Source organism: Xiphophorus couchianus, chromosome 18 (genome assembly GCF_001444195.1).
Source record: "Xiphophorus couchianus chromosome 18, X_couchianus-1.0, whole genome shotgun sequence".
Taxonomy (NCBI): Eukaryota; Metazoa; Chordata; class Actinopteri; order Cyprinodontiformes; family Poeciliidae; genus Xiphophorus; species Xiphophorus couchianus.
Window position 1 is genome coordinate 24,317,557 of NC_040245.1, and position 14,877 is coordinate 24,332,433.

General features: G+C 40.3%; 1 protein-coding gene across 6 annotated transcripts in view; it reads left to right on the forward strand.

Moving 5' to 3' along the window:
* Positions 1 to 14,877, forward strand: part of LOC114161465 (neprilysin) — a 64,834-nt gene that overhangs the window by 18,266 nt on the left and 31,691 nt on the right. For 5 of the 6 annotated variants that reach the window (XM_028044750.1, XM_028044748.1, XM_028044751.1 and 2 more), the window contains exon 4: positions 2,713 to 2,874. In XM_028044750.1, coding sequence (XP_027900551.1) covers positions 2,713 to 2,874 — 162 coding nt within the window. Of the gene's footprint in view, positions 1 to 2,459; positions 2,587 to 2,712; positions 2,875 to 14,877 lie in introns of those variants that run through there. The other variant, XM_028044753.1, reaches the window with a different exon arrangement.

Here is a 14,877-nt window from a genome sequence, read left to right on the forward strand (position 1 = left end):
GTTGATGCAGGTCCACGTTTAAAAATAATACGGTAAATACAAACTGATTGAATTTAATGTATTAAAGACTAATACATTAAATGTTATTAGGGAGCAAAAAATATCCAGCGCGTCGCATTAAGATACAGACTCGTTTTGCCATTTAATGAACTTGGCAAAATACAACAAAAGTAAGCCGCATCCTGTTGTTGTTGCTGAAAACACACCAAATAAATCTAGAAAAACAATCGATCAACCTGAAAAATTGACTTCACAATTTCTTGTTTCATCTGTCCCACTAGCAAGACTTATTTTTTTTTCCCCTCTCTCTTTGTTTTACAACTACGTTGATTTACTGCTCTCTCGTCAAATAAATCCCACTGCTTCGCTTTTTTTATTGAGGGGGTGGGGGGAATTGTTCAAAAAAAGTGTCTTTTGTTAGCATTGTTTATTTAGCAGGTAAAATAAATTTAGAATTTAAAAGAAAATACACTAAAAGTTTTGTGTCTTTCAACTTGGCATTTTTGGCCCCCATGCCAAAAAGTTTAGATTTTGTGTAACTGACGTAGCAGAGGTGGAACTTGTCTGTCTTGTTCTATCTTCTGTAAAAGCAGCACACCATTTTCCAAAAAACAAAACAAAACAAAAAAAACCCCCATCAATTTATCAACCAAACATGGCGGTAGTCTGCTTTCGGAGCTGGATGACTTTGTACAATTAATAGAACCGTGACGGGCAGAAAATCATTAAAGCGAATTTCCTGATAAATGTTTGATATGAGGGTTATTCAGCAGAAAAATGAATGGTTCCAAAACGCCTTGGAAAGGCTGGTTAAAAGTCGGAAATGTTTAAAGATATGCATAAAATACACATAGTCTGGTGATGGGGAAGACACTATGACAGAGCAGAAGGGAACCTTTGTCAAATATATATTTTTTTCTCTTATTCTCACTGTCCAACTGGTGCAAATGTAACTGATATTATCCATTATCCCAGCATTTCATTTGATAAAGCAGCACCTCCTATCCTTCCTGCAATCGTATCCACGACGACAAAGTGCTTAATCGCCGCGTCTCCTCCTCAGACCCACATTGTGCGCTGGGAGAACAATGTGTTGGCAGGGAAATGAAAACGACAACAATAAGTAAGAGATGAACATCTTTGGTGCCAGTTTTCAGCAACAGATGCCAATTTATTTCGGCAGCATTTCTGCAGTGTCGGTGTCCCAATTCAGTCAGATTTGATAGACAGCCTTGTCACAAGGGATCTCCGAGTGAGCAGCCGTCTGTAATTTAATTGCTGCTTAAAAAAAAAAAAGAAAAAAAAGCGAACATACCTTCACTGCTGGTGCCTGAACAAAACCTAATTACTGCCGCTACGCTGTTTTATCTTTGCTAATGTTAAGATTTTACTTGTCTGGGAATGGCACCTAAACAGAAGAGGGGTGAGGGGGGGAGGAAAAAAAAAATCCATTTAAATATTTTTCGTTGTGGTACTGTCAATTATTTCTTGGCAGAAAATATTTTTTTATTTTTTTTTCTCCGAAGAGTTTTTGCGGCGCTAGTGGCTCGTATTTTTGTGACAGTAGGCAGAGTGGACATGTGGCAAAGGTCGTCAGGACCAGGAGTTGAACCCACGACATCCGCGTCGAGGACTACGGCCTCCAAACGTGGGACGTGCTAACCCCCTGCGCCACCACAACACGCCCCGGCAGAAAATATTTTACAAAGCTTTATAAGCAGGTGCTCCACAAAAAATATTTCCCAATTTCTCTAGTTAAAAGTTCAAACTGTTTAGTTTCCACTTACATTGTAAGACCTACGACTCGGCTTTACTAAATAGCTCTTGCCTTGCAACAGGCTTTGCAAAAGTAGCCTGACTCAGTGCAAACTTCTGGGTGCTCACTGCGCATTTTATTTATTTAAATCAGTGAAAATAATCAAAACAACCTCAATAAATTGTTTGAGCCTTTATCCCCAGCTTAAATAATTTCACCTCACTTTCCAGTGAGGATTAAACACATTAAGTTTTGTGTTAGTATCTGAAGTTAGCGTTTTGGCCCTTTAGCTTTGCAGGAGGATTAGATCACTGTAATCAGAGCGTTTTAGATGCTTTCCTTTTTCTAGCATTCAGTTAATCAGCTGCAGCCTTCATCCTTCAACAGGTTCTTAGCTAATCTTCTCTTTGAACACTTTGGTGTAAGATGATTAAACATATTTCCCAGAATGTCAGAGTATTAATTAGTGACATTGGAGCATCTTTAATCAGGTAGCCGTAAGTAGTTGTTGAAAAAGACCTCATTAAAAGTTTAACTTGTTTCGACCTGTGATGTTGGACTGATAATTTTTTTTTTTTTCATGTGTGGAGTTTTCATTTGGAGTTTTTGACTTTCACTGTCTTAATTGAGGCGACTTCCTGTTTTATTTTGACAGGCCTTTTGTCTGGAACACCCATGTCTTGCCACACACCTGTATGAAATGAAGCGTGGCTACTCTTGTCAATGCTCAGACTTCTTTCTCATCAGCTAGACCTTCATTATGTTCTTCTGTCTTGCTTCTGCTTTGTTGTTCACCAATTTATTTCCCTGCCTTCCAGTGCTCTCTCTTTGTAAGTTTTATTACAGTCCTAGCAGAACTAAATTGTATTTCATCTGCATAATTTGATGGGGCTTCTTCCAGCTCAACTATTTCACACTTGTTCAGGACGTTCTTTTCCCCTCCCAATTTCCTGCAGCGTCTCGCCTCATTGAGAACATGGATGCTACCGTGGATCCTTGTGACAACTTCTATCAATATGCCTGTGGAGGATGGCTGAAAAAGAACATCATCCCAGAGACCAGCTCCAGATACAGCACGTTCGACATATTACGGGACGACTTGGAGGTCATCCTCAAAGGTCTGGAACCTGCATGAATCGATCGAGATAAAAGCAACTTGGCGACAATATTTGAAAAGATTTTCACTGAGGCTTTTTTTGTTGTTGTTGTTGACAATTAGGAGTTAGGAAATAACCCATGTGAAACTGAGCTTCATTAAGAGAGGTACAGTACAGACCAAATGTTGGACACACCTTCTAATTCAATGGGTTTTCTTTATTTTCACGACTATTTATAAGGCAAGAAATCCCTCTTATTACCCTGACAGGGCAGGTTGACCTATGAAGTGAAAACCATTTCAGGTGACGACCTCTTGAAGCTCATCAAGAAAATGCAGAGTGTGTGCAAAGCAGTAATCACAGCAAAAGGTTGCTACTTTGAAGAAACTAGAATATAAGGGGTATTTTCAGTTGTTTTACACTGTTTTGTTTAGTGCATATTTCCACATGTGTTATTCATAGTTTTGATGCCTTCAGTGTGAATCTACAATGTCAATAGTCATGAAAATAAAGGAAACTCATTGAATTAAAAGGTGTGTCCAAACATTTGGTCTGTACTGTATATGTGAAGCATTATTCTCTTCTTTTGTGACCTACACCATCATGTGTGCTGCTGCATTGACGGTTGTCCAGCAGGGTCATTGATATCTTCAACAAAGGAAGCCACAAAAGATTGTTTCTAAGGAAGCATGCTGCTTGTAGAGTGATGTACTCAAGCGTAATAAAGTTAGATGGAAGAAAAAAATAAACTTGCAACCATAGCTTTAAGAAAGCGAGATTAAACTCCTCAACAGCTGGTTTTCCTGAACCACTTCGACATGGCCCTGGTCCTCCACACCTGAATATGCTTGGCAAGTATTTTTTTTTCCCTCGACACAGAAAAAAGTTCCTGCTGATAATTTGATTCTTGTGTTTTGAAGCAAAAAGCCGCTGTAAGATACAGGACAACGTCCCCTGAGGACTGGAGGTTGAGACCTTTCACTTGATTGTGAGCAGAAGCCACAAATGTTTGGAGGAAGAGTGGAGAGGCATGGAATCCAAATTGCTTAACGTCAAGTGCAAATTTCCACAGTCTGAGAAGTTTCCATGTTTTGGGTGGGGAGTCAGAATCTTTGCTGTATTGTCAAGAAAAAGACAGAGGAAGTGGATCCGACAATGCAGACAAGCTAAAGGCCACAATTACAGCAAGCTGGACTTCCATAGCCTCTCAGTAGAGCCACGCGATGGTCACCTTTACGTCGTTGTAACTTATGCAAAAGGAGCCTCAGACGAAGCACTGAGTGCAAATACTTTACGGTGTGGACTGCAGGCTGGAATACCTGCATTTCTGAGAAAGAGCACTTTGAGCTTTCAGTTGCTGCAAGCCAAAATGTGCAAAATCAACAAAAAAACCCTCTTGAAATATGATATAGCACTGTGTTTATGAATCTAAATATTAAAGCAGGGTGTTTTGTGTTTTTCAGTGACATTGTTCCATTTTATAGCACTTCAAATGCAAAGGACGACATGTTTTCCTTTGCATCATTACCATATCTGATGCTTTGAAATTGGCCTGTCTCTTTAAGAACCTCCTACCCTTTCCGACACGCTCCCTTTAGCATGTCATCACAACAATGCTCTCCATGCTGCCCATTGACGCCCTTTACAACCGTTCTTAGGAGCGCTGAACTCAGAAGTAATGTGAGCTCAGCAGATTCACGGAGTTCGCTAGTCACTGCTGCTAGTCTGAAGGAGCCGAGTGGAGATGGTGTGGGGGAAGGTGAGCTCATCATTTTATGAGCACGCATTTAGGTCTAGGTACCCCATAGTGGCTGCCAACAGGGATTCACGGATTTTCAAACATGAATGGATCAAAGCAACACTTGATGAGGGGATAGCATGATATGAACCTCAAAAAGTGGATTTTACATTTACTTTTCTCTTTTTCTTTTTTCAGGCTAGCTATGTGAAGGTGTTGAACAACTTTTTTTTTTTTTTTTGGTTGCTTAGAAGTCAGATTTGTAAAGAGAGCTGTCCTTCAGGGACTGCAGCTCTATGGATATCTCAAGATGCTACAGGAGTCTGTCTGGCTTCACTTCTACCATGTGGGACTTTACCAGCAAAAAACTGAATTGGGGAAATAAGTGAGCGTGCATGTCAGCATGTAGTTTAGGCAGTTTATATATTTTGTATGAGGCTCGAGCGTTTCTCTGTGTTCTTAGTGAGCATTAGAGCCTTGTTGGTTCTTGTGATATACAGAGGGTCACATTACTCTGTGGCTGTGTTTGTGTGCTTTGGGGATTTATGGGTGTATGGGTTTGTGTGAGGTCCATATTTCACCCAGGACCGTCTGCGAGAAGGCCGCTCGAGTGCTCAGCTGAAGGCACTAAAGCTTTATTGAGGACAAAGCCTCCATGAACAACAGAAACTCCTCATGTGCCATGAATGTTCAAATTAACTGGCAGTACTTTTTTTGTGTGTGTGTGTGCATTATGAGGACTAAGTGAAGCTTCAGGGCTAAGAAAAGCCATTTAGGGTGTTGACAATAACTGCTTAATGAAATAATTTGTGCCAGCATTGAGTTTTTTTTTTTTCTCTTTCCTTTCATGATTGTGGATAAAAGTAAAATCAATGTAAGAGGTTTTTAGATCTGCTCGTTCTGCCGTTAACCTTCTGAGTATTTCTTGGTGCAGAAAATTGGAAGATGGTAGAAATGTGCAGCTGGGATTTAGAGTATCGATGAGTGCTGCAATATTTCTGGCACTGCACCAGGAATGCAACCCGAGACTCCTTCACAATAGAGACGTAGAAGCAAGACTTTTGCTCACGGTTCAGAAACGTCCTGCCACACCTGCAGAATCTTGCAGAAACATAACCCTTGAACTTTTTCCACATTTTGTCATCTCCTAACTACGTTTTAATGGGGTTTTATACGACAGACCAACATAAAATAGAGCTTTATTGCACGGCTTTCAAAGTCTGCCCTGCATTTTTAATCATTTTCACTTTAGTGAGTAACTTTGGTAGAACCGTCCTACAGTGTGATCACAGTTGCACGGCTTTTGTTGAATGCGTTGGTTTTGGACATCTGGAGGACCACATTCTTTCTCTTTGCAAAATAACTGCAGCTTGGTAAAATTGGATGAAGAGCAACTGCGAATATCAGTTTAACTTGGATTTTTGACTTGGACCAGGTCATTCTAACACATGACCTTGTCATGATTATGCTGTGATCAAAATCGTCTGTTTGAGTGCTGGCTGTATGTTTAGCGTCATTGTTTGGCTGGAAGGTGAATGTTTGCAAACTTTTAACGGTTTTCTCCCAGGTTAGCTGAATCTGTCTTCTAGGGCTGTTGACGAATATTTTAGTAATCGAGTACTCTATCGATTATTGTTACGATTCGAGTACTCTGGAAAAAAAATCTCTCTGTCTGTCTGTCACTCTCTGAGCCGCAGCGCTATTCGTCCCAGGAGGACATATTCCTGGGACGCACCAGTCAGTTTAGGAAAGTTTATTTGTTCCTTCTCCCTCCCCCCATCGATTAAGAAAGCTCTGAAAATTTGACGTTATTCTGCTGCACCTTCTGCACCTTTTCCCACATTTTTCTGTCTCCTATCTGGCCAGTGACAAAAAATGTGAACCAGCCTGTTGGCACAACTGTGCACATTTAACAGCTTGTCTTGTCAGCCGAGTTTCCCTCATGAGTTGCAGCACTGCCATCATTGCCTTGGGCCTGTTGGCACCTTTTCTGATCAATGCTCTCCTGGTCTGTGTGAGGTTACAGTTTTAAGTAGCGATAAGAACACTCTAGTTTGAGATTTTCTAAGTTCGGCACAACCAAACCCCGTTCTTGTGTTGGTATTCATGAACTTCACTAATGTTCTCCAAACTGTCCTGCGAGTTCTTTAAAGAACATTCACATTCATACTGAAATGAACTTATTTCAACTGCTTGGACTGGATTTTATGTATCAAAAAAAGTGGGTGTAATGTATAATCACACCACCCTTGATACAATTGTTTCCATTTCATGAATGCATGCCTCTTTGTGAGGTTCTGTTGCATAAAATCGAAAAGTTGCAACAAAAAAAAAGAACAATGCATCGAAGTTTGCTGGCATAATGTGACAAAATATCACATTTCCAGGAGTACAAATACTTTTGCAAGCTTCTTTTGTGTGACTTTGGAGCCACTCTCCTCTGCCCTGGCTCCCACTTGGCAGGCCACACTCTCATAAAAGCCACAGACGGTGAGTGGTGGGGAATAAGAAAAATAAACGTTTATTTTCGCAATCTGATACCGCGGTCATTTACATACAGTACATGGCATGGCTCTGTGTGAAACTGTCATTTCGCACTCCTTGTATTTTTTTTCTTCCTATGTTTCAGCTGCTTTTATAAACTTTTTGACAGCAAGATGTGCTGCGAGAGGAAATAACCAAAGAGAGAGAGAGGGGGGAAAAAAATAGGAAAAACTAAAAAAAAAAAAAGCAGAACTGTGGGCAAAGTGCAAAGGTTGACGCTGTCAAATTATTAGCTTAATTGCTCTAAATGCTGTGTTTACCACAGAAAGGAACAGGACTGCCAGGGGACTGTTCCTAATCATTCACCAGCTTGATCCCCTCTGACTGTCGGTGTTGTGCTCATGCCTCTGGGCGGTGGAGCTCGCCAACCGGAGATGGAATGTCTCCGGCAGTACAGTAAACACATGTGCAGGTTTACTCTCTCTGTGCGTACGTGTGTGTGTGTGTGTGTGTGTGTGCCTCCATGTAAAACTTACTTTTAAAGAGAAGTAAAATAAACTGCATGCCATGTTGTTTTGGATAAACTTCAAGAAGGCATAACGCTCCTTAAAGGATATATACGTCATCAGCTGATATGGTTAAAGAAATACTCTCGATAACTACAGGGTGACGAGCACGCTAATGACCTAAGGTGGACATCAAACATGCAGCCTGTGATCCCAGGGCTCGCCACGGCTCGCCACGGCTGCTTGAACATCGCCCCCCCGCTGATTGATGGATGCTTTTGCTCTCAACAGCTGCATAAGTCTGAAAACACCTGGTCACTGGAGGGCTTTGCCTGGATCACAGCTGTAAAAAAATAAAAATGTCTGCAAGCTTTTATGTTCAAGTAAATAGTGTGGTTTGCAGTTCCTTGTAAATACTTCGGATGGCTCTTTACTCCTGTAGAACGCCGTAAATGATGATATTTTTTTTTTTCCCTCCCTGATACCTTTAGCATGCATACACACAAGCTTTCTTTTCTTTTTCTTTTTTTTTTAATAGTTTAATTTCCTACCTCCCTCTCAGGTGTGGCATACTGTGCAATAATTTGCCCAATTGACCATGAGCATTTTAATTACTAATTAGTTTGTTGTCCCAGAAGAGGGACGGCAGGAACTGTGTCGCGTATGAGAGGATAAAAGGCTTTGTTTAAAAAAAAAAAAAAATAAGATCGTGAGTTGAAGTTAAGAAACCAAAGGTGGATGACAGCTGGAGATTCCGGGTGTTGAAATGCAGCCCACAAAAAGCGGGGCAGCCTGGGCGTGAAGTGCAGTTTGTAACCAGGGGAATGGCTCCGTACCACTTTAAGGGATGGGTCAAAGCACATGAAACAGCATGTGGTAGTCATCTCCTGGCTACAGCCTGTGTATCAGTGACTGCTCTTTTTCAAACTGCTGACTTTTCAAACTGCCTACTTTTTTGCATGACTTCAGGACGTTTTATGTTTTTCTTCTTTCTTTTTTTTTTACTAGTATATTTGAGTCTAAGCTTGTTTCTCATTGAGATTGCACATTTCTGCACACTTAAAGCCCATTTAAGTAGCTTAGATATCAGATGTAATGCAACAACATCTTAAATGGAGATTTTTAAAAATTTTTTAATTTTTACATCTGAGATTAGCGTCTATGTTCTTAGCCTACAGTCGTGAATGTCTTATCAATGTACTGTCGCTCCGTTTGATACACCAGCAAAGGAAATGGTAAATGTACTTGTAGAGTTTTTTATTTAGTCCGGTGGACCACAAAGCGCTTCACACTACAATTTGTCATTCACCGATTTGCGTTCACACAGTAATAGTGGTAAACCACCAACAGCAGGCAAGTGAAATGTATTGCCCAACAACTAAGACTAAGCAGGGATTTGAACCACCAATCCTCTGGACAAACTCCTAACACCTTTGTCACAGTCACGCCCCAGAGTAGCATACAATTTTTACGTGAAAGGAAACCGATTCAGCGGTTGTCAAATTTGACCGAGATCTGAAAATTTGGGAATTTGTATTTGGCGCCTCTGGACTTGCCGTTTTGCCATGTCCGTTTCACACATCTTTTGTCCAATATTCTACAACAGCCCCACTTCAATCAGTTAGGTGAAGTATTTCCACCTAACTTGAAAAATGTGAAAACGTACTATGGGATGATATTAACTTGGGTATCTGTAATCTGTATGTTCAAAAGAACCTTATGTTTGACCTGGATATGTTGTTTATTCCCATATCAAGCAGTTTTTCAGGAGTTCTCAAGAGTGATTCAGGAAGAGTGGTCTGTCTTTAAGTGGTGAATACAGACCACTTAAATACTGTATTAGCTTTGGGAAGATGACAACTTTCTTCTTTTTTTATTTTCTGATGAAAATTAGAGGTCATATTTCTGCAGTTTTGATTTCTCTGATCATTGGCTTTCTGTTAATTCCAGAATATAATCTAAAATTTTCCTTTGACAATCCAGCTTCCTCAGACATGATTGTTTCTTACGCTACCAACAGACTGTGAGCAGTTCGCTCTCAGACTATCAGCAGGGCGGCTGCTGCTTCCTAGAACGTCTAAAAGTAGAACGGGAGGCAGATCTTGGTTATCAGGCTCATCTCTTCTGGATCCAGCTCCCAGTTCACTGAGTACTGTGTCTGTTTTTAAGACTGAGCTTACTTTTTTATTTTTTGAGAAATTTTACAGTTAGAGGTTATTCCAAGCCGTCTCTCTGGCTACAGCACAATAGTCTGAGGTTGCAGGAGGACACAGATTTTCCTCACTCTGACTCATGCTATTTGCTACATACAGTTATTCCACTTAATGCTTCTTTACTTTCTTTTTTTAATGTATAATACTGTATCTATAATATCTATTGAAGCCTGTTTATCTGAAACACCGTTTGTGACCCCGTCTGTGTTGAACTAACGGAAAGAGCTTTAGCAGCCTATAAATATACAACTTCACCCACAGACCCAGGTTCTGTTGGCGGTTTCTTCCTGTCAAATGGCGCTTCTGTTTAACAGGAATCAATCTTGTCACCAGATGTTATGGTGTGAGGCACTTGGGATCACTGTATACTCTGTAACTCTGCCAGGTTATCTTGGATTGAATGAGCTTTGCTAAGTTTTATAACCAGCATCGACTCTGAATCTCTGTATAATTTGGTTGAATTTACTTTTTTTTCCTGTATTTAACCTTTTTCGTTTTCCTTTTTCTTTTCTTTTTTGTGAAGTGTTGTTAATTGGGGCTTTGCAAATAGGCAGAATTGATTTGGATGATTTAAGTGACGCATTGCATTTTACATGTATATGCTTACCAGTCCAGTTTAGGCCTCATGTGACCAGAGTATCTTTCTCCGCATGTTCACTGGCATGGTGTGCGGTAAATTTTACGAATTCTTAGGACTGTTTCAACAACGACTGTTTTCTTATTAAGCCCAGATTTGGAACGAGCGTAACTTATAATTGTCCTGTCATGTGGTCCTAATTGAGCTGTAAAGTAGCTCATCCAGAGTTGCCATGGTTGCTTCTCTTATTGATGTTCTCCTTTTCCCAGCCGATCAGTTAATGCCTTTTATATATCAAATTGAAATCTCAAAATCAAAAGGTTTTATTATCCAACTTCTTCTCTGCATCAATCCCTGATCTGCCTGACTTGGCCTTTTTGAGATCTCCACAAACGACAGGGCGTTCATGCTGGAATTAAATTAAATGTAGGTGGACTCTATTTACCAATCAAATATTTGTTTGTGAAAAGGTTGCACCGGATTTTATTTAGGAGCGTCAAAGTAGAAGCAGCTTTGTACACTCCCTCCCCCCCTTTTTTTGCTCGTCTGTTAAAATAATTTTGAAAACGCCTCGTTTCCAACCCGCCCCACTCCTTTTCTGTCCATCACTATATAGATACTTAAAGAATCAACAAGGGACAATTTAATAAACCGGAGGGACATTAGCAAAATGATGTGAATGGCAGAATTTTGTTTGACAGACGGGTGTCTCCAAGAATGGATGCACCTCACTAAAAGGTTTCACTCATTCTTTTAATAATGATTGCATACAACCCCCTCACCCATAAGTGCAGATTACTGAGTTTAATAGATGCGTTAATGAGCCACCGACCACTTTGTCTGCACCAAGGTATGTCAGAAGTGAAAATCCTTCTACTGAAACAGAGCTTGCTCTGTCATTACAATGTGACTAGGATCCTAAGCTATAGTTTAAAGTTATTAAAACGTCGACTTGAATTCTAAAGCTTTCTTTTGGGCACGTTGGCTTTTCCCTGCATTCCTTGAGTGCGTGTCGTGCATGCCAAGAAACCGTGCCACGTTTTGAAACGCCTGCATCCCGGAGATTTATTCTCGACACTCATCCCGAATTGCCTGAAACACCTCATTTGTTGTCCAGGATTGAAACGCATTTGCATAATATGAGACGGAGACTAAAATTACGCGTTTCACAGAGATAAGAGGTTCTGCGGCGGTGCATGAGACGCTGTTTAACATTAAAGCACACAAGAATATTCTGGAGGACATTGTAATCAGGGTTTTATGGTGTGCGACTGCAGTGACGGCAACTCCTAAATGAGCATTCAAAATATTTTCTCCAGAGAATTTGCGATGCAGCACGACAGTCGGCTCGATCATGAATGCCAGAAAGGTGACGCTGGTTTCAATGACTAAAGTTCGTCTACAAACACTGGATTTTTTTTTTTTTTTTATGTCTACTTTTGCTCAAAACTTCACCTCTCCTAGATTTATGTATTTAAAAGATCCATTCAGTTTCTCCACCTGCTTAATCCTTTTGTCTCCCGGGGGGCTGATGCCCATCTCGGCTCTTATTGGGCATAAATGCTAAAGAGATCAAGTCAACACACACACTCTCTCCCATGGGGAGTTTATTTGAAATAGCCTGAAGTGCCTGTTTTTGGACTGCAGCAGAAAGACGAGAGTCCACAGAGAGACATGCACAGTGAGCACATAAAACCGTACCTGCAAGAAGGCCCCTGGTAAGGATTCAAACCGAAAACCTTCTTGCTGCAATGCAATCAGGCTAACGATTGCATCGCCACGCAGCTCAAGCATCCCAACAGCGGCTACACAATACGGGGTAAAACTTATAAATGAATAAAAATGGAGTTCAAAAGAGTTTCAGAGAATACGGCGGTAAATAAAACTAAAATAGGATGGGGGAGGGAGGGGTTAGGTTTGAGCTCAGCTGATCCATTCATATTAATAGTGTTTTGAGAGGTCGATCTTTAATCTTTAAATCAGAGCGTCTGCCTCCCAAACCGGAACCGGGAACAGCTTTCAAAGAGGGACCTGATTACTGGAGGTTCTGCCTTGCATTTTCCATTTGGGGACTCCAGAATCCAAAATAAGTACCACTTACTGAGGAGGGATTGGTGTGTGTGTGAGTGTGTGTGTGGGGGTGTGTGTGTGCATGTTTCAAGATGTAGAGCTCAAGGGACTGTTGAATATTATCAAGCCCCGGTTTGAAGATTTGACTTTTGGAACTACAATATTCAGTTTATAGATATATATTTGTGGTTATTTTTCTCTCTTTCCGTTTTATTTAAAATTACACATTTTACCATAGCTGCTGTCTAACAGGATAGCTGTTATTGATAGAATCGGCGCCTAATGAAAAATAAACATCCCGCATATCATCGGCAACAGTTTAACGTTAAACAATACAAAAAGTCAATTTTTGTATACAATTTCTGTCCATGCCGGCTCTTGCATTGTAGGTACCTCTCAGTTAAACAAAACCTCAATAAAAAGTGAATATTTTTCAGCAATTCAATCCAATTATTAGCCAAATAGGGTAATTTCTAAAGAAACTAGCTCTTTAATGTGTCATGCAAGCCTAACGGAAAGGTAAATGACAAAGTTTTTCCACTTTCAATGGTCTGGGGGAGATTCACAAAGTATGAATTGCAGCTGAAGAAGGTTTTTCGTAGCACAGCGGTGCATTGGCATGTTGCAATAACGCATCAATCAAATTGTTCCCGTGTAAGACTGTTAATTTCTAAGAAAATGTACTTTTTTTTTTTTTTTACTAGTTAGAAGCCATGGGCATGAAAATTAACACACATAAAAAAGATATCTCAGCCTGTGTGACTCGATTAGTGGAATGTTAGAAAATAGCTTCTCTGTTTCTAAAACCACCTTGCGTTTTCCAGCTGTAGCCAGATTTATGTGAAGGTTATTCTATTTTCACCACACTAAAACCTAGGAAAGGTTCGGATAAGAACGGAAAGCTCCTCCAGGTTTTGATGGTCTGTAACGCCCCTAATGTTGGTTCCCAGACTCCCTGTGAGAAACGTTGATCGCTATAGTTGAGTTATCACAGACACCAGATATGTCTGCTTGCTGTTCTCATTGTTGCAAGGATGAATAAAGTGGTGTTTGAGTGAAAATGACCAATTTCCGCTTGGTAGCTAATCCTGACGGTTCAATAGGGAAAACTCTGTCTTCATTTAAATTTTTCATTATCACTCAACATGACTTGCACTTTAACTGTGCATCTATAATTTACTTGAAAATTCAAATGTAAGACTTTATTATCAATTCAATCATAATAAAACGGTGATCTTTCTTTGTGGTTAGGACAACTCCTCTATTTGTGCTCTGTTTGTGCAGCAAAACTTTTCATTTGTGCCGCTGTCATTTTAAAGATATTAAGGAATGCTTCCAGAGGTCATAAAAGGTCAACTAGCTGCCCCTTCTACAAATCAAACAAAATCGGCGTCAATCTACTCGACTATATTTGTGCAGCAACAATTTTTGCTTGTGCCGCTTTACTTTGAAGATATTAATGGAAGTTTAAAGGTCAAAAGGTCAACCAGCCCCTCCCCCGCCAATTTGACTAAATCAAAATGACCTTTAAACTTTCATTAATATCTTCAAAGCCAAAGCAACACAAACAAAAAAAACTTGCTGCACAAACGTAGTCGAGTTGATTGATACCAATTTTGTCTGATTTGAACGTCCTCTGGAAACATTTCTTGATATCTTTAAAATATTAGCGGCACAATTGAAAACTTTTGCTGCACAAACGTTTGACACCAATTTAGTCTGATTTGAAGGTCAACTTCACTCAGTTTTTCAAGAACAAAAAGAAAACGGTGTTTTTAAATCCTGCTCCTCAGTCCTCCTTGCCTTTTATGTTTTAGTCGTGTCCCCGCTCAGACACACGACTGACTCTAATAAACTGCATTGCCTCCCATTAAGTTTCTGCAGAAGCCTGTTAATCGCCCGTTCACTTCAGGTAGGTACTTTTTTTGTTCTCCCTGAAAAATTTTAAAAAGTGCTGGACTTTAAACCTTATAACGGAGTGTGTTGAGAGAGACATGCACACTCTGTGTTAAGTGGCCTTATGCAATGGATTTGGAACGCAAACATAAATCAGTTGAGCTGGGCTTTCTGCAAGACCAAGATAAATGCAGGAGTCCCACAGCTCATTGCAGCGGCCCCTATATTTCCCTCTCCCTCCAGCACAATTAGTCCTTCCTGTCTGGACTAATTCTGTCTGTGTACACTTCCAGCTCATTCCGGGGGAAAAGATTATTATCCTGAGTGGGAACATCTTTCGCAGCCTTTGCCCTCCTCGTTTAGATGCGTGGCTTGAGAAAATTGTGTTTTTACTTTTCAGCCATGACATTTCCAAGTAGGATCACGACAGTCATCCCGGAACGACGATTCTCTTAACTTGAAGTCAAAAGCACAGAAATCAAGAAATGTAGTGGGGGTTAAAGTTTTGGGCAAAAGTTGTGTAAATGAAAACTCAAATGA